The sequence below is a fragment of the Hydra vulgaris genome, chromosome 12, assembly GCF_038396675.1.
Source record: "Hydra vulgaris chromosome 12, alternate assembly HydraT2T_AEP".
NCBI lineage: Eukaryota > Metazoa > Cnidaria > Hydrozoa > Anthoathecata > Hydridae > Hydra > Hydra vulgaris.
The window spans coordinates 3,651,843-3,674,505 of NC_088931.1; the positions used below are offsets into that span (position 1 = coordinate 3,651,843).

General features: G+C 28.1%; 2 protein-coding genes and 1 long non-coding RNA gene across 8 annotated transcripts; 1 reads left to right on the forward strand and 2 right to left on the reverse strand.

Annotated features, from left to right (window-relative positions):
* Positions 1-664: 664 nt before the first annotated feature.
* On the reverse strand, positions 665-3,869 carry LOC136087886 (uncharacterized). Its single transcript, XM_065811505.1, has 3 exons — positions 3,585-3,869; positions 3,200-3,275; positions 665-3,083 (listed from the first exon to the last, which is right to left on the reverse strand). Exons 1-3 carry the CDS (start codon positions 3,814-3,816, stop codon positions 665-667), a joined length of 2,727 nt encoding a protein of 908 aa, XP_065667577.1. The 5' UTR covers positions 3,817-3,869.
* Positions 3,870-7,897: 4,028 nt separating this feature from the next.
* Positions 7,898-12,017, reverse strand: LOC136087781 (uncharacterized). The gene is made up of 3 exons (XR_010642061.1): positions 9,863-12,017; positions 8,374-9,033; positions 7,898-8,067 (listed from the first exon to the last, which is right to left on the reverse strand). It is a non-coding gene; the product is annotated as an uncharacterized LOC136087781 (long non-coding RNA).
* Positions 12,018-12,901: 884 nt separating this feature from the next.
* On the forward strand, positions 12,902-20,724 carry LOC100203148 (clumping factor A). Of its 6 annotated transcripts, XM_065811260.1 has the most exons (11): positions 12,902-13,134; positions 13,308-14,097; positions 14,191-14,267; positions 14,349-14,627; positions 15,188-15,604; positions 16,165-16,386; positions 16,495-16,604; positions 16,825-16,883; positions 18,981-19,043; positions 19,154-19,293; positions 19,877-20,724. In XM_065811260.1, exons 3-11 carry the CDS (start codon positions 14,192-14,194, stop codon positions 20,638-20,640), a joined length of 2,130 nt encoding a protein of 709 aa, XP_065667332.1. In that variant the 5' UTR covers positions 12,902-13,134; positions 13,308-14,097; position 14,191; the 3' UTR covers positions 20,641-20,724. The 6 variants fall into 6 exon arrangements, with proteins under 6 accessions (XP_065667332.1, XP_065667335.1, XP_065667330.1 ...); XM_065811263.1 differs by lacking the exon at positions 15,188-15,604; XM_065811258.1 differs by lacking the exon at positions 12,902-13,134 and having other exon boundaries at positions 13,963-14,097; positions 14,337-14,627.
* Positions 20,725-22,663: the final 1,939 nt, after the last annotated feature.

The following is a 22,663-nucleotide window of genomic DNA, read 5'->3' on the forward strand; positions in this document are numbered from 1 at the left end:
CTTTTGTGCTTGTTAACTTTTCAAAAATTATACATAGTTCAACTGATAAAGTTCAAAAAGAAATAGCACTTAATTTATTAGAAGATCTTCTAACTCTGTATTTACGTGTTCGTACATTTTCCTATGTGAAAGATAAGTTGCAAGCTTTCAAGATTTCTAAAAGTCAAACTAAATCAAATGCATTAAGAACAGCAATTAAAAAAAAAGTCTCAACTTTGGAACAGGGACATTAAAGAATTGGCATGACTTGGACTTATGAAAACGGCTATTTTCATAGCCACATATCTTTTAAAAATATTAATGGCATATTACTAACTACTCCTGAAGTAGTAAAATGAATGCTTAATGACTTACTTTTATGATGTATAAGTTTATGATATATTTCATATTGATATTGTATAAATCAACTTTGATATATACAATATCAATAACAAAATTAATATAATTGTTTTTTCAATTTTAAATCAGCAATAACACATCTAATACTTTATAGTGTTACCATTTTTTTAAATTGTAAGATAAATTTTGATATAGACAGATCTTTAAAATTGATTATTTTTGACCAATACATTTATACCAAAAAATATTTTTAAAATAGTGTACTACATTTTTAAAAAAGAAAATAAGTCGAAATCTATATATGTTAAATTTTAAGTGAAAAATATTAATAATTGAACTCATCAAAAAATATTATCTTATGTTTAATACAGTTTTTACTTGGTTTAAATTTTTTTAAACACGATTTAATACTATCACTCGTATTATCTATATAGCTAATTACATTTCCAGTTACAGGAAGAAATACTTTCTGATTTCTTATCATGTTATCATTGTAACCAAAGTCATTAACAGATGGATTATCTTTTCGTGATCCAAGTGATCGTTGGCGTCCAAAATAATTTTCAATTGGATCCTGACAAAAGCGTTCAGTTAAAACATATTTTACATTTTGCTGCAGTAAAAACTGAACAGATTCTATAATTAAATGAACTGTAATCTTCAAACCTTCATATGTTTGATGGGCAATGAACATCTTTGATTTTGAAATTTTTGAAATATCTCCAGGATGCTCTTCAATAGATTTTAACCAATCTTTAAAATATTGCAAAAAAACACTTTGTACCCAAAAAAACCTACCATCATTTAATGATGAGAATGGAGCTAGATTTGGTTTTAGATCAAATTTATGACCATTTAAACTTCTTATATTCATTATATCAAAGAAGCTATCCATTAAGGCACAAAACTTAGCAGTGCCTTCAGCTTCAGGTGGTCCGTAATGTAATAAAACTTTTGATACAGTAGAACTTAGCACTTGAGCAGCAAGTTTAACATTCATTATTGAATATGGCGTCAATTTTATATGTTCAAAAGTGAGTTTAGGCAAAATATGTAAGCCACATTCTCTGTCCTCATAAAATATATCAGCAATATGATTCCACAATATGAACATACCACCATTCCACATATATCTTGTTCCTTCTGCATTTTTTGAGTTAGATAAACAGTTACGAACTGTCTTAATTAAATGTGGTGGGTCAGATATAAAATAAATAAATCGTTTTTCTAAACTAAAATAGTTAAGGGTTCTATATGTGACATCAACATGTGGATTCATATCATCATTGCGTGTCATGGTAAAATGCATTTTAAACAACTTGCGATTTGCAGAAGCTCCATCACAAGTTACAGCAATAACTTTTAAGGAATTTAATTCACAAATTCCAATTGCTTTCCAAAGCAATGGAAAAATTTGACAAGCGGTGGCTCCAGTTGTTGCAAAGTTAGCTAAACTAAATTTAAAAGGATTGACAATACTACGAACAAGAAATACTAAGCAAAAGGTAGCAAAATCATCTACTTTTGGCAAAGTTGCTATGTTAACACCAGCATCATCAAGATCAACATAACCCACAATCTCCCCAGTGTGCTTGTCCCAAACTAAGTTTTCCTGAATTTTCATTTCATCCATTAGAATGACAATAAATTTTTCTTGCTCAGAAAAATCTTTGGTTTTTTCTTTTAATTCATCAATTATTTCCTTATTAAATCCACGTTTAGGTTTAATGTAATTTTTATAATCACGTAAGCGACGACGACTTGGAAGGACAAGAAAACCTGTTCCTGATTTCTCATTGTAACGTATATCATCATACATTGCAGCAGACTTTGATGCCAGTGAAAGACAGTATCGAATTATTATAGGATGATATCTTACATTAGTTGGAGATAACCTCAAATATTTTTGCTGCTCCTCCCAAAATAGCTTCATAAAAGGTGAGATTTTGTTTTGATCTGCATTTGACATAATTGATATTAAATCATCACTTAAATTTGAACTGATAGTCAGGGCAGATTTTGAAATTGAATTTTGTAAATCAATGATTTTTTCTTTCAAATCCTTATTTTCAATTCTATAGTTTTGAATTGTTAACTTTAGGCGATCTGGAGAAGTCAATGATATTGGTGCATCAAGTTTAGCAGGCTTTTTCGCTACACTGTGCTTTCTTTTTGATGATTTGGAAGACTTAGAAATAAAAGTTTTTTCATTTATAATACAGTTATCACAACATTTCAGTTTGCTCAAAACTGAACATGTACTTGATCGGAAATACTCAGTTTGATAAGTACCATGAAAGTTAAATTCTGTTTGATTATATATTTTAGGGACACAATGTTTGATGGCAGACTTTTTTGCTTCATCGAGTGAGACTCCTAGACAAATACTATAACTTGAAATAACTTTGATCAAGTTTGACAAAGTGATATTTTTCATTGAACTGTCATAACTTTTATAAACTTCATGGGTTGATGGTAAACGCCAGGCATAAATGCGAAGTATAAATGTTAAAGAAGCATCAATAAATATGTCTGTTTTTGTAACTTCATGAATTTCATCTTTTTCAAAAATATGAACATGAGAAATATTATTATTTATATTCCAACCAGAAGGAAGATTAAGATGTATTATACGCTTAGTAAATTCTTCCATTGATTTGTAACATTCCTGGATTGAGTTTGGTTGAGTATTTAAATTGGATTTCTTATCAACTATGATTTCTGCAGATTTACGAGATGTTGTGCTTAAAATAAAATTATCAATTCAAGTAGTTTATTTGCAATTATACAACAGTATAAACAAAAAACGATTTTCAAGCTTATATATTCTTTATTATTTTTCAAAATAATTTTATTTTACCTTGAAATAGAAAAACTTTTTTGCGGTAAATTTATTTTTGGTATTGATCCAGGAATAAGTGTAGTTTTTAAATCATCTAAAATTATAAAAATGTACCTGAATTTTCTTGTTTCCAGTATAGATACCAACACAATGTTAATACTGATATAATATTTGTCAACTAATCCAGCTAAGTAAACTTTATATAAAATATAAAGTTTATTAGGCTCTATTAGCTAACATTTCAAATAAATATATTTTGAAGATAACGTATTATATCTGAAGTCATCCATCTAATTATACAGTCAATGAAATGCTTCCATATATTATAATTATATGGCATATACAAACCAATTTCTTGAAGCAGCAGATATATTGAATATATAAAATATTGCAATTTACTCACGACGAAGAAGTTGATCCTTTGTGTAATGACGTTCACAAATATAAAGATTTCTTTTTTCGATTTGAGCTTTTATTCCTTTGTCAATCACTCTGTCATGTGTAATTACACTTATTAACTTCTGTCTCCAGTTTGCGCTATATTCGTCATCTTTTGTTGGAATACGAAATATAGACAATCCAACATGATTTCTTGATACTGAACAACCAAATATAGCGCAATTGGCTCCTGGCATTTTTAATATTTATCACAGAGTAAATGAAATTAAATAGCAGCTAAGTACTATGTTTACAATTTGATGCACTCTAAAGTAGTCTGAGCACTAGTATTGAAAGGAACTTAAGTGTTATGAGAAAACGGCCCGCGTTTCCACACTATTTAAATACTATGACTATGTTGAAAGTACCTACTAATTAGAAGGAAAAAAGGCAATATCAACAAAATAGTAAAAATCTGTTGTAAAATGTCTAACGAATGATCGTATTCTTTAGATAATTTATCTAGATTCTTATGTTGATATTCAAAAACTATGATTATAAGTACAAGTTGAAAATATAATACTCCTAAAAGTAAGTAAACAATCTTTTCAACTTTTTTAATAAAGTATATAAGTTGAACAGCACTCTATTTATTGTTGTTAATAATAGATTATATATATATATATATATATATATATATATATATATATATATATATATATATATATATATATATATATATATATATATAATCTATTATTAACAACATATATATATATATATATATATATATATATATATATATTTGTTAACTCAGACAGTTTACGGCAGTCTCCACAGTTTTTTATATGGAGAGCTGAGTTGTATTTATAACACTGTTATTTCTTATCTTTATTTTATTTAAATATTTTGTTTTATTCTAATCCACTTTATTTTACCCATTGTATATTTATTGTATTGGGCCTTGAGCCTGTCAATAAATTTTGATTGATTGATTGATTGATATATATATATATATATATATATATATATATATATATATATATATATATATATATATATATATATATATATATATATATAATGTTACTATTTATGATATAAGATAGTTTTGTGTTTGTAAAAGTTGTAGTTATTGATGATTAAATAATACCAATTTACTTAATATTTTTCTATTATTTTTCTGTGACATTTTCTCAGTGGCTTTTTTTCCCAGATCATTAAGTCTGACTTTGCAATAACATTGAGAAATTATTTTGATTAATTTAAAAACATGGTTCTCATTAATACAGTATCAAACATATGTTCATGCAAGTCTCTAAATATAACAGATCCTAAACTTTCTAAAACTGAAATAGATATAACTTCTGGGATATTTTTGGACTGTGGCAGTTTTTCAGGAATTGTTGCTAGCATTCTTGTAATTTTTTTTTCTGTTTCTTCACAAACAGTAATAATATCTTTTGTTGGTTTCATAAGACCACCATTGTCCTTTACTTTAAGAAAATTGGATTCTGGAGCATGTTTTTTAAAACCAAGTTTACAAGTTTCAGATATAAATATAACTTTACAAAATATTTTAACCTGTTTAATACTTTTTATAGCTATTAAAAATCCAATGAACCCAGTTTTTCTTGTCGTATGCAACAATCTATGAGATGAGTCTTGTAAGTTTGAAATATAATCATATGCTTCATCAAGAAATTTATCCCATATATGCTTATTACTCATTTTTAGTGCGGATTTATAACCTTTAGCAAAAGGATTTCTTGAGTTCAAAATGTCAAACAATCTATCAAATATTCTAATAAATTTAACTGTTGCATCATCTTGAAACTGCATTAATTTAAGGTCTTTGCAACAGAACTCTATTGCATTAGCTACACTTGAACTAATTGCCTGAGCAGCATGATTTTCTTTTAATTTTTGCTGCCTCCAAATAATATAGGCTAGTCTTAATTTATTTCCAAAGCGTAATCCTTCATCTTCTTGCAGTTTTTGAAGATAAATTATATATTTCCATGATATTGCATTGTTTTCGCTATCAAACAAAACAACTTTAGATCCTAACTTTTCAGCTTCTATAGCCTTGTATTTAGGCGCTGCAAACGCTGGCTTTGGAAAACCTGGTTCTGCTGAAACTTTTCCATACCATTTCCTAATTTGTGCTTGATGTGGTAAATTAAAGTTAAATATTTTTCGCGCATAATCATAGGCTTTGCTTGAATAAAACTGCAGGGTAAGTGCAAAGGATATGGTTTCTTCTGAATATTTAAATCCTTTATCATGATTTTTACACATTATCATTCTTCTGGTTAGAGCTTGAGGAACTTCTAAAATGTTTGTAATAGCATTTCTTCACAATTTGATGATATTTTTTGTTTTTGACTTTTTACAACTGATTTAAGAGATGTTATCTTTTTTTTCATTTGAGATTTTTGCTGTTCTGCTTATACCTTCTTTTTCAAAGACACAACTATCTTGTTTCTACGATCTGTTTTTATTCTGGAGTTAAACTGCAATTATATATTTTTTTGGGTGAGCCAACTTTCATGGAGATAGGTATAACACTAGTTTCAAAATCACTTATTTCAGAATTTTCAAAAGTTGATCTATTAACAGGAACTTTTCTCTATTTCATTTTCTAATATTGAAAGAAACAAATATATATATATATATATATATATATATATATATATATATATATATATATATATATATATATATATATATATAGTTATAAAATTTTCAAATTTGATATCAAACTAGAAGGAACCTCTAAGTTGTGTTTACTCACAGAGCTTAGCTAATAGTTCATGCAGCATTTATAAAATTAAAGCATACAATAGCAAAATGGTTATTATATGTTTCAGCTGCTTACCATACAGTTGTGTTATAAACCCTCTAGCACACTGCATAGGGTAACTAAGAACTAAAAGGTACATATTGAACAAACCTGTACAATAAATAAAAACATAATTGATTATATACCTTTTTTAAGTGGTCTGGGAATTTTTAAAATCTTTTAGGAAAAGAATTTTCCCTTAACCTAACAGTTTTTCCAGTTCTGTCGATATCTTTTTCTAAAAAATGATCAGAACATATCAAACTGCAACTACTTGGACTTCATTCTTGACGGTGTATTTTGGTCCATTCTTTTTTTTTTTCAGTGTTTGAAGGAAATCTGAATAAAATTGGTAGCAAAAATAACGTTTAATATTTTATTAAGTTTGTTATACTTTTATTTAAATCCATTTGTTCACATTGCAAGCAAACTAACAGAGGTCAATAAACTTTAAAATGTTTTTATTTTTAAAAATAATTAAGAAAGTCACCTATGAAATGTTCTAGGAAACTTTCGTTTTAAAGATGATTCATCATCAGAAATTCCATCACTATCACTTCTTTTACTGTCACAATGTTTTCTTTTATGGCAACCAAATACAATACAGTGTCCCTCGCTTTTGGGAATTTTCTCCAGACATTTATAGAATGAACATTGTAATTATTTTACTGAAAAATATTTATCATTATTTGAAAAAAAAATAATAATAATTTTCCATACATTCTATCTATGTTAGATAAAAAAACATGAAGTTAAACCACCAAAATAAAGAAATAGCTTGTTCACCTAACAATATTTTAACTAAATAATATTTCTCCGTGGGTCCTCCCAATATGGCGCTGGCGAAAATATTTTGGCTTCAAAAATTACGATATTTTATTAGGAGATGCGCTATCCAGTTATAATATAGATCAGTGGTAACTTCAGGCTCTTTACACAGTAATTAAACATACGTAGATGCATTTTTTGCACAGGCTTGATATCGATATAAGATTTGTGATACGCATCAATTTTAAACATCACTGCCACAAAGTGTTGTGATGTTTAAAAATAATTTTAAAAATATATAATTATATGGAAATTTTAATAAATTTTTGAAATTTCATGTCATTGCTTTATATAATAATATATAATTTATATAATAATAATATATACAATAATAATAATAATAATAATAATAATTATATATATATATATATATATATATATATATATATATATATATATATATATATATTGTTTTGGCAATAGTTTTAAGCAAAAAGTTATAATACTTTAAAGCTGGTAGCAAGTAATAGTTTGTATATTAAGTCAAAATGGTTTTCCAAGTAAAAAATAAAAATTTCTACAAATCAATTTATTTCAATACTTTTATAAATTTAAAAAAATTTATTAAATTAAAAAATTTATACTTTTTTCATAGTAATATGAGTTACTAGCCCCATTAGTATTTCATACACATGCGCAAACCGCTAAAATAATATACGGAAAGATGAAAGATTAACTATATTTCTGATAATAACAAATCAGCATTAACTGATAAAGATTTTTTTTTTCTGGCTGTCTTGACCTCTATCTCGGGCGTTGGAAAACAATTTGCGCAACTCTACCCCTATCTCCTTTTGGGTTGCATTAGCTGTCAATGCATTTCTTTTAACTGCACCTAAACACAAACGATAATGATAATAAATGTTAATAAATTAAACTTAAAGGATTTAAAACCTTAAAGTTAAATTTACTAACATTTAAATAAATTGGTTTAAAGTAAAAAATAGTAAATATATATATATATATATATATATATATATATATATATATATATATATATATATATATATATATATATAACATTAATTATAAGCAAATATATTATTTTTATGCTGACATATATTAATTTAAATATATTCAAATAATATAGGATAAATATTTAAAATAATATAGGATTTATTATGTGAAAAGCAAAACTTACCGCAGACAACTTCAAATATTTGCAGTTTTGAAAAACATACTATTCCAGACTGTCCAGAGAGATTGTACAATCTTCCAAGATTATTAGACAGAACAAATTTCATCATTCTTTTGATGGCGTCATCCAATGAGCTTCCACCAATATTAGACACAATACAAGTCTTAAAAAAGAAACAAATTTGATTTTTTTTAGTAAAAAAATAAATAAATAATAAATTGAATTAAATTAGGAGATGATCAAATTAGTAGTTTTTTGACCGATTGCGTTGCTAGTCTAACATTGTACAAATTTTTTTTGGTCAAGATATAATTAAGGGAAGGAGGTCTTAATAAAAGAGGCAAGGCAGGTCTCATAAGGATTGGGGGCAAACATAGATTAAAATAAACCAATAAATTTAAAAAAATATTGTTCTAGACAAATAAAAAAAATCTTAATTATTCATCAATGTTCTCATGATTGATTGATCTTTTAGCTGCTCCTCCAAATCATTCATATCTTTGATACTGGAAATTGGAAGGTGAATGCCTATAGGCAATTCATTATCTTTTTCCACCTGAGTTGTATTTATTTGTCGCAGAATGGATTGCAACATTATAGAATGAATCTTTTGATTTTCTTTGATCTCTTCAAGGGTTGTTATCAACCTCTCCAAAAGAACAGCTAAAACATATATATATATATATATATATATATATATATATATATATATATATATATATATATATATATATATATATATATATATATATATATATATACAGAACTCTTATATGTTGTCCGAAAGTTTTTTCCATATTTTGTTGACAAAAAGTAAAAATTAAAATGCAAGACCGGAATTTTTTTTTATTAATTGATAGACTGCTTGCCCCAACCAAACCCTCAGTCAATGTAGCAGTACTCCCTTGCGAGTCAGACTATTTGTCAGTCGATATAGCAGCACTCCCTTGCGAGTCAGGCTATTTGTCAGTCAATGTAGCAGCACTCCTTTGCGAGTCAGGCTATAAGATAGTCGATGTAGCAACACTCCGCGAATGACTTACAGTAAAAAAAATAAAAATAAAAACATTTTATTAAAAAAAATAAAAATAAAAACATTTTATTAACAAAAATAAAAATAAAAACATTTTATTAAAAAAAATAAAAACATTGTTTATATTGTTAAAAACATTCAGAATGTTTTAAAAACATTCTGGTCAATTAAATTTGCGTTTTTGTGGTTTTTTTAAAAAACGATTAATTTGTAATTAAATTAATGGTTTTAACACGCAAATGTTGGACGAAAGCCAAAAGTAATTAAAAGTGACGTATGTGTTGGCGTAAGAATCACTTTTTTCCTTCCGTGTTTCCCAAATGCAACAAACTATAAATCTCCTATCTACCATTATCAAAGCATTTTGTATATGACTAATTGATAGTCCCTGAAGGACCTTTAAATTTCCTGTAAAAAAAGAGAAACACTATAAATCTCTAAAAATTTAACAATACTTACTTGCAGTTCCCAGAATTCGTACTTTGTATAAGAGCCAGTGTTCTTCTGGATTGTTGCATATTTTTTTGGCATTCAACACTTTGTTTGCTGATTTTACTGGTGGATAATAAAAATCTAATACAGTTTTATTTTTGATTAAATTACTAACATCCCAGTTGAGTCTATCAACCATCCATTTGATCGGAAGAAAATCAACCTCTTGAGTCTCAATATATTCGAGAATAGCATACATTTTTGAAATTTTATTATTGTAAAAAGTACTGCAGAAATTAAATAAACAATAATAAGTCATGTAATCATTACGCTTATAACTTACTCTTTCTTTAATTTCTTAAAATCAAATGAAAATAATCTAAAATAATTTCTGTCAAAATAGAAATTTTTGTATATTTATTTATTCATGGAATAACAAATCGTATATTAAACATTCACACTGTAAACTATATAAATATGAAAAAAAAATTGAAAACAATTTTGTTAAAAATTATGAAAAATACATTTGAGGTAAAGCAACAAACCCTTGTTTAAAAAGGAGTAGAATATACTTGGTCACTAGACTAGCAATAGGAAAGGTTCATCTTATGCCAGTAAGTTTGGTAACAAAGTATATTGAAAGCGAAATGGAACTAACTGCATCTGAAAAAAATAGTTCCATATCTTCAAACTCTTCAAACACAACTAAAGCTTTATTAGGCTCAGCAAAGGTGGAATTATGCATAATATTTTTTACAATTCCTAACTTATTTTCAACCTTAAAACAATTAGCTCCAATTAATGTGGAAACAAAATAATCAGGTCCATGGTAATGTTTGAACTGGATATAAATTTGGTATTCAACAGGCATAGGACCATCTAAATGAATTTTCTTCAAGATTGGTTCTTTTTTAATGGAAGTGTCTTGATTGATGTTGCAGTGCCCTTCAATAATTCGGCGTACAACTTGACCAGTTGGATTTCGAGGCTTGTGAAGGTAACTTTCAAATCTAAACACAGACACGTTAACAAGAACACCATAAGGTTTGGCATCACTTAGTAAAGGTATTAAAGAATGAATATTATATACAAGTTGATTTTCACCACATAACTTTGAAAATCAAAAAGTATTTTAATAGTTGTTCAGCATAGTCAAGGTTTTTTGACAAGAAACTTGGGCTGAGCAATATTCATATGGCAACAGACAAATCCAGGAAATTTGAATAAACTGTGTCTTTTAGAACATTTTTTAAGGCAACAGGCCCAGTGTACAATAAAAATTGTCTTAATTCAGTCGCTTTCCTTTTTTTATATTCTGAAAGAGATTGTAGTTTTCGTGAAAACTCTCTAGGGATGTGTTTACGAATAACAGCTAAGTTGTCAGATATCATGAATAATTGTAACTGAGATAGCTTACAATCCCCTCGCGATCCATGAATCCATTGAAACAAAGTCCTACGCATAACACCTAAACACACAAGGTGCATATAATCTAACGGAAATTCTGTAACCATACCACAACCCAACTCCTCCAATGGTGAAGTACCTACATGATGCTCAAAATATTGGCGCTCAGTAAAGATTAAGTCTGTAATTAGTGGTGCTACTATATTGGGTAGTGTGATTTTGTTACACCATTTGCTACGCTGCATATATCTCTCACTTGAATTATAACCAGAGTGAGCTTTAATACATTTAATGAAAGCCCTTGCTGGTGCATCGCATATTATAGCATCAATTTTCACTATGTAAGTTTTAATTTTAAATAAAAAGCCATATTGCTTTAAGCTCTTTATTTCTGAAACAAAGTCATTCAGATATTCATCAAGAGAAGTAGGTTTTTTTGTACTACTATATATAACAATAGGAAAAGTTCCAACTAATACACACTCTTTCAGTGAACCAAGAATTGGTCAAAAAGAAATAGAATTGCTGTTAAAAAGTGGTATACCATAAATGTTAATATTAATATGTAAAAGTCCAACTTGAGAATTGGGGAGATTGAACTTAAAAATATTTTGTATCCAATACTGCACCCCAAAATAATAATATTCTCCACCTGCAACATCCTTGATATCAATATTCCAAGGAGTATTTAAAAGAGTTCTTGAATCAGAGTTCTAGAGTTCTAGAAAGGTCAGAGTGTAATGGACTCAATATACGTAATAAACCTCCTAAAGCTAAATGATATAAAAAATAGATTATTGCCCAATCTTGCAATATATTTCCTAATGTACAGTCATCATTTTTATTATTATCATCAATATCATCACTTAACTTATCATCAATATCATCACTTTTTGTTCTATCTAAACACATCTTGAAATTAACGTTAAATATTGCCATTATAATTTTTAATTGTATTTAATATTTTCTGATAACAGCTATTCCTTAAATAATAAATATGTAATCGACATAATTTTTTATTTGTATTATCATTACCATAATTTTTTATTTGTATTATCTTTACATTGTAAAGATATTACAAATAAAAAATTATGGTTAGGTAAGACATGCAACAGCTATAATTGTTTCAGCAAGCCATAATTTTCATCATCATCAGGTAATCTGTTGCATGATTCATCAGATATATCTAATAAAACAATCAACAGATTACCTAATGAAACACGAATTTTTACGTAATAAATAAAATAATATAATTAACATACAATGATTATTATAGCAAGTACATGGGTTATACAAAATAGTTTAATTATTTTGTATAATGAAATATTTCATTATACGAAATAGCATAAATAAAATTTAAATGTTTTTATAAAATAAACACTATATATATATCATAGATAATTCTATAAATTAAAACCCTAAAATGTTCAAGTCGCTAATATAAGTATATTTATATCTAATTTAAGTATACTAATAAAATTTATTAATATAAGTATATTTATAAAATTTATAAATTTTAATGTATTTCTATAATGTATTATATAAGTTAGCGTTGAAATTCATGCTCACGATGGTTCGAGATATCTACACGGGATACACACTGAAACCGACGTTAAAACCTCGCTGAACCCAGGCTGGGTAACCCAGACTAGCCCAGACAAAAACGGCGCGGGACCCGAGTGTCATGGTTTGCTGGAATGTGATTTCTGGCATTTTTGTAGTTAACTTAATTCGTTGATTTATTCCATTACAAAGCCACGGTCTCCTCTTATGTAAAAATCTTTAGATATCACGTTTTTTACGTATATTTAAAAAATCTTTTGACTTATGGCTACCCTAAAGGATATAAAAAGTTGATCAAACGCATTATAAAAAGAGTGTGCACGTTGATTGTAAGTGACTAGAAAAGCTAATATATTACCTTTAGTTTTGGTCTTTTTTATAAAAATCATGTATCGTTTTTATTATATAGTTTTACTGATAAAAAAAAACCTTTGATTTTAATTTGCTTAAAGATTGAATGTTTATGTAATTTAAGTAATTTTCATTAATTATTTATTTATAGAATCATTGATCACCTTGAATACATGACCATAGCAGGCATTGAATCTTAGACCATTTAATTCCTAAACCAACTTTCCAACCACGAATCCGATTGAAATCAACCAAAAGTATACGATGTTCTTACCGGAAAAGACGTAGTTATAAAGTCTATCAAAAAACAGTCGACCAAAAACACGGAAGGTTAAAAATTCAGTAGATCAAAAATAAATGAGGTTGAAAATTCAGCCGATTGAAATGTTGGAAAATTAGTAGTTCATTTTTAAATTCGATGAAAGAATGAAAAATAAAAAGTTATCTATTGGAGATAAAAATTGTCATATTCTACAGTTTTTAAAAATTTCAAAATTAGGTAAATATAATCCAATAGCAGTAATTAAATTCCTACAAAAATGAAAAAATGTTAAAAAAAATTTAACGGATCATCTTAAAATTTTAGTTCGCAGACAAAGATAGCGCATAAAACTAAAACATCAAGCCGATTATTTATGTTAGGTTATAGGAGAGACATCGAAACAGTCTGTCATTTCTCTAACTCGTTTAGTCACGTGCTTTTATTGTTTTTGTTCACCTAAGTTAGTTCGCCACAAAAAATTAAACGCATAATGCGCATAATTACAGAAGCTCGTAGCGCGTTTAATTAAAGAAATGTTCAGCTTGTTCATTTGATATTCATCAAATGGCGTTCCAAGCGCTGCCAAGCAGAAACTAACGGTAAATAATTTAATTAAACATCCACACTATCCAAATTTTACTTATTGGCTGTGAAATATCTTTGGCAAGATTTTATGCAAGTTAGTTTTTATTCCGTCAAAATTACTATTAGAAAAAAAAACGCTTCTTTTTTTTTAAATTCAATATTTTTCATAAAATAATTTTTTTTTTAGAATGAAGATCAAGTTACTTGTTGGTTTGATTTGTCTAAGTGTGGTTTATACTAAACCATTAGATGATGACAACCAAGGTAAAAGAATAAAACAAATTTTAGATACGATAAAATAAAGTTGACACTATTTTCCTATTATTTATAAAGTTAATATTTTAGCCCAAGAAGGCGATGACAAACCTGGAGAAAAGAGGGATAGCATAGAAAAATTATCAAACGACAACAAAGCAAACACTACAACAAACACAGAAGAGACAGCAGGATCCAACAACGTAGATTTAGTTTCAGATGCCTCTGAATCATCTCCAGATCAAAAATCAACCATTGGCGTCACAGACACAACGCTTTTGCCTTCACCTACCTCTTCCGCCCCATCAACAAAAAAAGTGACGACGGTACCTGTATTAACAACAGTTTTACCAACAACCGTTCATAAAGGTATCTATTTTTAAAATGAAGTTTGTTCAAATTTTAAAATGTTCTAAAATAATAAACTTCTTTTAATAGACGTTAGGATTAAAATACAAGGCGTTCCTGGTAATATTAAATGTAATAATACTTAGATTATAAAAACTAATACAGGGTTATGTTAACGTTAAATCGTCGACACCTCAAAGCTAATTTTTTAGTTCAGAACGCGGCTGTGCCAGATTTGTATATGTGAAGAAAAAGGTTTTTACTCATTTCTTTTATTGACCTTCGTTAACATTCACACATTTTTATACAACATTTTTCTAATGTTTACTTATGCATTTCTTTTATTGACCTTTGTTAACATTCACACACTTTAATACACCATTTTTCTAATGTCTACTTTTGCATTTATCCTAAAGAAAGGTATTGAGAATTTGTTCGTGCATTTATCACAAACACAATTTATATCTTGTTAACGCAGTTCAAAAAAGTTATAAATTCACCAACGTTTTTAAAACACATACATTAACCACTTACCAACCATAAATACATTAGCTCTATTTAAAGATGTGTTTTGTGTTAAGTAGGATCAACTGTTGCTGGTACGGTTAGTCAAGTAACCGTACCAGCAACGTTCAGCAGAATGATTGATCTTGAACATGAGGACGAAAAAATTACAAACTCTATTTCTTCAAGAGAGCATCCTATGACTGCAAAATACTCAAAGAATGAAGATACTCCATTTACCACCACTCGTTCTAAAACCGTATCAAATAATGAAGATACTCCTATCACTACCACTCGCTCAATGATGGTATCAACAAAACATGCTACAAGTCATGCATCAACAATATCTACTCACAAAACAACCACCATTCGTAAGACAACACCAACAAAATCAAGTTACTCTTCTACCAAGATTCATCAAACTACACTAAACACCAGAACGTCGACATCAACTTTGACATCAACACATTCAATTAGAACAACTAAAAAGAAAGGTAACAAAGAATATCTTTAAATGGGCTAGTTATCGTATTGTTGATTTTACGTTTTAAAACTCATATTTTTTACTTTCATATCTTCAGGGCCGATGATACAAATCATTAAATAAAGTTTAACTATGCACAAGTAAAAACAATAATATATAAAAAAAATTAAAATTTTTTTATATTAAAAATGAAATGCTTTAAAAATTGTCTGATTGTTCACATAAAACAATGTTAGGCTAATAAAAAGACTATTTTATGTCATTTTGTAAATGGTATTTATTTCTGCAGTTTTTAGATACATTTTATATAAAATTGTATATATAAAATAATATATATATATATATATATATATATATATATATATATATATATATATATATATATATATATGTATATGCTTTTTATTATTGGCCCACATGTATCATTAACTTATCTTAAGTAAAACATTTAAATAGCTAACTTATGATAAATACCTTGATTAATGAGCAGAATTACGCAAATACATACAGAAGCAGGTTTTAAACAACGAATAAAATTCTATTTTTTACTATTGCTTTAATAACTATTAGGGGTAACTACAAAGGCTCCAGTCATCACCACAAAACCTGCCACTACAAAACCAGCTACTACAAAAAGACCCACGACAAAGTTGGTCACTACAAAAATGGTCACTACAAAGATTGTCACTACAACTCAAACAACAGCGATGCCAAAGATAACTACTCAAAAAACTACGCCACCAACACCACAAACTGTTGAAAACTCAAGAAATGATACGTACACAATGAGTGGTAAAATTTTAATGTTACTTGGATTATTTTCATTGCATTTTCAATCACAAAAAAATATTAATTTCCATTTTAACTTCTAACTTTTAATTCCAATTTTAATTTTTAAAGCAACAACGTTTCACGTTGCAATTCGCCTTCTGGCAGAAAAGTATGTTGAAGATTTCAATTTTGTTACAAGCCCGGTTTATCAGAGTTTGAAAAAACACGTTATGCAAATGGTATGATAATGATTATGGTATTGTTTGAACTGTGGTATGCTGATATGTGTTGATGTTGAAATGTGTTAACGTTGATACGTGTTGATGTTAATATGTGTTGATGTTGATATGTGTTGATGTTAATATGTGTTGATATTCATATGTGTTGATGTTGATGTGTTGATGTTGATATGCGTTGATATGATTCGTTGCCTAAAATATACAATAAATTTATATGTAGATTGCCGCAGTTTACTCCAACTACCCTGAATTTAAGCAAATCGTAGTGATTAAATTTACGTAAGTACGATTATGTATTTAAGATACTTTAAACTCTTAAAAATCAAAAATTGAATATTAAATAAAAAGTAAACATTATTTACTGTACAAGCTGGGGAGGATTTATAGAACTTTTATAGAACTACTGAAATATAGTGTATAGTAAACTCCAAAGTTTTTGAATGTTCAAACAAATGATAATTTTTTTTCGAACAGTTTTTTAATAAGTTATATAAATTTGAATAAGTTAAATAAATTTTTGTCTATTCTAAGATACTGAAATTTATACTTTAAAAACTTAATTTCTTCCACATTTTGGTAAGCAGTCTACTTTAGACGGTGCTTTCTTTTTATCCATTTTTATTATAGCCTTTATAGCTTGAAATGATGACCATATTTGGTGTTTTTATTATTGGATTTATTTATTTTATATGATGTTTTTTGTGTTAAACCTAACATCATCATTTAAATTTCATAAAACAAATTATAATCAAAAAAGGCGTTATAAAAACATGGTTTTTAGCCAACCTGTACAAAGCTTAAAAAATATAACTCAATTGAGCATTGATCAGAAGTAAAACATTACTGATAACGGTTAATGAACATTCTTTGAACATTGCTCATCATGTTTTATAAAAATAAATGTCGTTTACAATATGTTTACCATATAATATATAGCATAATATAAAAACAAACAGAATTTTAAAGAGTGTTTAGCATTATTTAGCAAAACTTTAAAGTATGTTTTGCGTTATAAAAATGTCCCTATTCATGAACAAATTTTAAATAAAAAAATTTTTGTTGAAATTTGACAAGTTTCAAGAAGTAATTTACAGGATTAATACGACCCTGAGATATAATACGTTGCACTCAAATGTCTAACTCATCACGGATTCCATCGGTTCACATATTAGTTTATTCAATTGTCGGACTTAATTATTATCTTATTTTGCACAAGTTGGGTAATTTCGGTAAAAGAGTTTATAACGGTGGTTTCCCATAAATCTTTGCTGACTTAATTAAACAAAAAAAAATTATTTAGAAAAAACTTTTATTTGCTTTTATAAGTTGAAAATATATTGGTAAAATACAAAAGTTTGATTTTTATTAGAATTAAAATTCTACCGTTTAAAAAAAGAAATTTGAAAAATATTAAATAATCTTTTTTTAATTAGGAACTACTAACCTAATTCTGTAAAGAAGTATTCAAAAAATTATAATTAGAAAAATCCTAAAATCCAAAATTTCCTCGAGAAAAAATCTCCTCAAAAAAAAAATATTTTTAAAAATGTAATTTATTTTTTAGACTGCCTGCCCAAACCAAAGCCCTCAGTCAATGTAGCGGCGCTCCTTGCATGCTCTATCTACTTGTCAGTCGATGTATACAAAAAATGGGTTATAATAAAAAAAAGGGGTTTTCACCGGGGAATTTTTTCAGGGGGATATTTTCTTGGGGGATTTTTTCTCGAATGATTTTTTTTCGTATGATTATTTCGAAAAGCGGGAATTTCTTCCTGCCAATGTTTTGAAAACAAAGTTTTTTAATTTATATAAAATATACAATACATTTTTTAAAGACATTGTGTATGATTGGCTTATTTTATTTATTATAGCTACATAATTTATTCTAGAATAAAATGGCTAGACAGCTGTTAATATCACTGGTTTTTTCTTGGTATTTTTATAAACTTTTATAAAAATCCCATGAAAAAACTTGGACCCTGGCAAGGTTGCTGCATTGGTAATGCAGGAATACAAGATTGACCTTGGCAAAGCTGATCAGCACTGATTGAACAGCTTGGACCCTGCTGAACCAAGCTTGAACCAAGAAAAAACTTTTTTTTTTTGTAAACTTTTATAAAACAATCCTAAATTCTCGAATAACTCTCAAAAATACTCATTATTAGAAAGATACAAAACCAAAATTTTTATTAAGAAAAAAAAGTTAAAAAAAGATTAAAAAAACTTTCTAAAACTTATTTAAAAATAAAAACTACACTTAAATAAGTTGTATAAATTATATATATTATAATAGTTTATTTATAACTCTATAATAATTACACTCTTTTGAAATATAATCAAAATTAGAAAATATAAAAAATATATGTTTTGCTTTAGAAACTCCAAAGCATTAGGTGTCACTCCTCTAACACGCGATATGAATGATGATAAAAGAGACATGTGAGGTTTTTACTATAAATAAACGTACTTTATAAATAAGTATGCTATATGTTATAAAATTGATAAACCGTTTTATTACAAACGTTAAGTTTATAGGTAAACGTTTTTAGAATAAATCCAGTCGCAGGAGTTATCGTTGACTTTTATTTACGATTTTACTCAAATGGACGACATTTAGTGCCGCTCACAAGACAAGTTCTTAATGGGAAAATTGGCACCATTCCGGTTTCTCCACAATTTGTTAGAGCCTGTAAGTTTTATTTTCAGATAAATTAATAATTTATTAGTAAAAATTAGAGTAAGTTTTTAAATAAGTAGTTTTGAAGCCTCTTTCAACATTATGCTGCTACCTGTATCCAAACGACAGTTCTTTTATGGAACTGCAGCATCAACATAACATTACAATAATATTAAAGAAATTTTTTTTTTAGAGATTCGGGTTAGGGTTAGATTCGGGTTACATTAGAAACTAATGCTAATAACAATTTAAAAAAAGATGATCCCCTTAGGATTTTTTGTAACTGTAAGTAGAGTTGAAACAATAAAATTGAGCCAAGATCTTAACTAACTTTTAATGCTCATTGCTTCAGTCAAAAAATCATCTTTAAAATAATTCAAATTATCACAAAAATAATTCTTTATTTTAGTCATAACAGTTGTTTTAATTATGTGTGTTATTTAAACAGATAAGTAGTTTTATCTAACTATTTGGTATCTTTATAAGTAGACAGATAAGTATTTTTATCTACATGATATTTTTATATGTAGTTTAGTAAAAATATCTTTTTAATTACTTGTGAAAAAAACTCACAATTTATAAAAATATGGTTTAGATTCTGCGGAACCTAAAGGTCGGGTTTGCACTCCTGATTGCAGACTGCAATGTTATTCTTACTGTGACTCTGGATGTTGCCATATTAATGTAGTACAACATCTTGATGCTCCAACTCAATCACCGGTAGATAGTTTAATTCAGCAACAACAAGATGAGTTAAGAAACCCTCAATTATGTCAGGGTTCAACATGTGATACTCAACTTCTCCAACAACCTTGTTCGGGTCAGTCGTGTTTAACTTCAATACAAACTCCATGTCAGGGTCCAAGCTGCTCAATCAGTGCTGATCAGCCCTGCCAAGGTCAATCTTGTATTCCTGCATTACCAATGCAGCAACCTTGCCAGGGTCAAAATTGCGCGCCGCAAATGAGTATGCCTCAGCAATGTCAGGGTCAGTTATGTCAACCACCAGTAATTCAACAGCAACCTTGTCAAGGTCAATTTTGTGGTAACGCAGTACCAATGCAGCAACCCTGTCAGGGACCAACATGTTCTTTGGTAATGCAAAATCCTTGTATTGGGCCACAATGTTCAATTCCACCACCGATGCCAGCATCACCTTGTCAAGGTGCAACGTGCGGTCAACCAGCCCAATTTCAAATGCCGCCACAATACTTCAGTTTACCTCAAATGAATCCATCTTCATGCCCGCCACTATGTTCTCAGAATTGTGGGCCAATGTGTCCTACACAGTGCTGCAATAATAGAGAGCAACAAGTACCGATGTATCCACAAATAAGATGCGGTCCACAGGGGTGCTAACTTTTTAATTCATCATACACAAACTTACATTGTATATAAAAATCATTATGTATACATAGTTTATATAATAACAAATTTAATAAAGTTTTATAAAATAATATATATATATATATATATATATATATATATATATATATATATATATATATATAATATATATATATATATATATATATATATATATATATATATATATATATATATATATATATATATATATATATATATATATATATATATTACCCAAAGTTTGCGTAAGTGGGTACCATGTTCAGGAATTTCACTAAAGATAATCAGAAAGAGTTTTTCATAATTATCTCCAACGATGAAAAACGGAGATTTTTTAAAGCGAGACTGCGCTTGTCACATTCAAAACAAATGCATCGTTAGCAATTACTTTGTAAGGTTCGGCGCAATGAAATGCAGAATTTTCTTCATTTAGTGAATCAAATTTAACCTTTAATCAGTGTATTATTATTTCAAGAAAAAAACAGTTACTGCTGAAAAAAAACAACTACTGCTGATGTTTTTTTTGTTGTTGTTGCAATTAGTGTTCTTGTGTCGGATATTGATATTTGTTTTCATCATTTCAGTTTTCCTATTTTTGTTTTGTTATTTGAAATTTGCTGTCATTAAAATCATTTTTTTTTATTGATATATTTTTAAAATAATTCAATCTACTATATTTTTAGTTATTTTTTGAGTGTGATGCGCAGAGCCTTAAAAAAAAAAAGGGGGGGGGATTATCCCAGGTGCCAAGCTTGAAGGGGTGCTGAACAACCAATTGGTTGTGGTTTTTTTTACAATCGGTATTCGGTATTCGTAATAAAAATGCGCTTAAAAAAAACTTTTATTTTAAATTCTATGATTATAATTAAACTATTTTTTATGAAAAAATTAGGATGTAGATGTAGTTTAATTAGATGGAACCGGGCGTAATCCGTAAGCCCGTAAACAGTTAGCCGTGCTAGCTCGTGCTCGATTGCACGGAAGATGATGCGGTGTGGTAATTATAATGTTACCTGAACGAACTTTGCTTTGAAGGAGTCTAAACTGATAGCACTGCCAACTTCGTCAGTGCTACCAGTGAAGACTCCTTCAATCTGTATAAAATTTTATAAAGTGAGGCTTTTGGTTTACGGTCAAAAAAAAAAGTGTTGATGTTGATTATTAAGTGTTGATGTTGATTAAGTAATGATGTTGATTGGTAGAAATAATGAATTATATTTTGTTTTATAGTTAGTAATTAAAGGTTAAATAAGTTGATTGGCAATTTAAAATTTTGAAAATTTTGTATATAAAATTTTATTAGATACATGTAGCGCACCTCGGAAGCATGAGATCGGTGGGCAAGTTTTGCAAGATTGGTTAGGAGTGAGGTGCTCTATGATAAGATCGTAATGACTTCTTGGGGCACCAAAAAAAAAAATTATAGTTTTTTGTTTTAAATTTTTTATTTTTGCAGTTACCAAGTTAGGGGTCGTCCATAAAAAACGTACGCCAAAAATTTTGAAATTTGACACCCTCTCCTCCTGTTGCCATGCGTACTTTTAAGTCCCCACCCCCTTAAAAAGTACGTACGTTTTTCAAATACCCCCCCTAACTTTTTTATTTTTCAATAAAAAAGTTTATTGAAAAAAAAAAGGTGAAGAAGGTACCTTAGATAATTTAAACGACCCAAAAGTCCTTTGTTTGCGGCACAGGATCCTTATTAAAAAAACGTCTTTAAATAAATATACAAATCTTAATTTAATAAAGTTAAATTCGTTGATGATGCTGCGTGTGATTAGTTGAGAGGTTTATGATAAAAACCTCTACGGCGGAGACAGGAGTTCGATTCCCGGGCAATGTCATGTACTTTTTTTTTGTTTTCATGACACCAAACTATACTTAAGGCAGACGATTTTATCAGACAGCCCTCTTTAGTAAGTTTGTAAAAAACGATCCTTACGCGAGATAATATTGAAAAAACGAGTCTTACGCGAGTAATTTTGAAAACAAACCCTAAAACCTAGTGCCGAGG

Bases quoted from the DNA above. Each gene is read 5' to 3' on its own strand.
- LOC136087886 (XM_065811505.1), bottom strand. From the start codon at position 3,816: ATGCCAGGAGCCAATTGCGCTATATTTGGTTGTTCAGTATCAAGAAAT. The intron at 3,276-3,584 runs GTGAGTAAATTG...TTATAATTTTAG, and splicing joins AAAGGATCAACTTCTTCGTC to ATGATTTAAAAACTACACTT. The intron at 3,084-3,199 runs GTAAAATAAAAT...TTTTATTTTAAG, and splicing joins AAAAGTTTTTCTATTTCAAG to CACAACATCTCGTAAATCTG.
- LOC100203148 (XM_065811258.1), top strand. From the start codon at position 14,192: ATGAAGATCAAGTTACTTGTTGGTTTGATTTGTCTAAGTGTGGTTTAT. The intron at 15,605-16,164 runs GTAACAAAGAAT...AATAACTATTAG, and splicing joins TAGAACAACTAAAAAGAAAG to GGGTAACTACAAAGGCTCCA. The intron at 19,044-19,153 runs GTGAGGTTTTTA...AAACGTTTTTAG, and splicing joins AATGATGATAAAAGAGACAT to AATAAATCCAGTCGCAGGAG.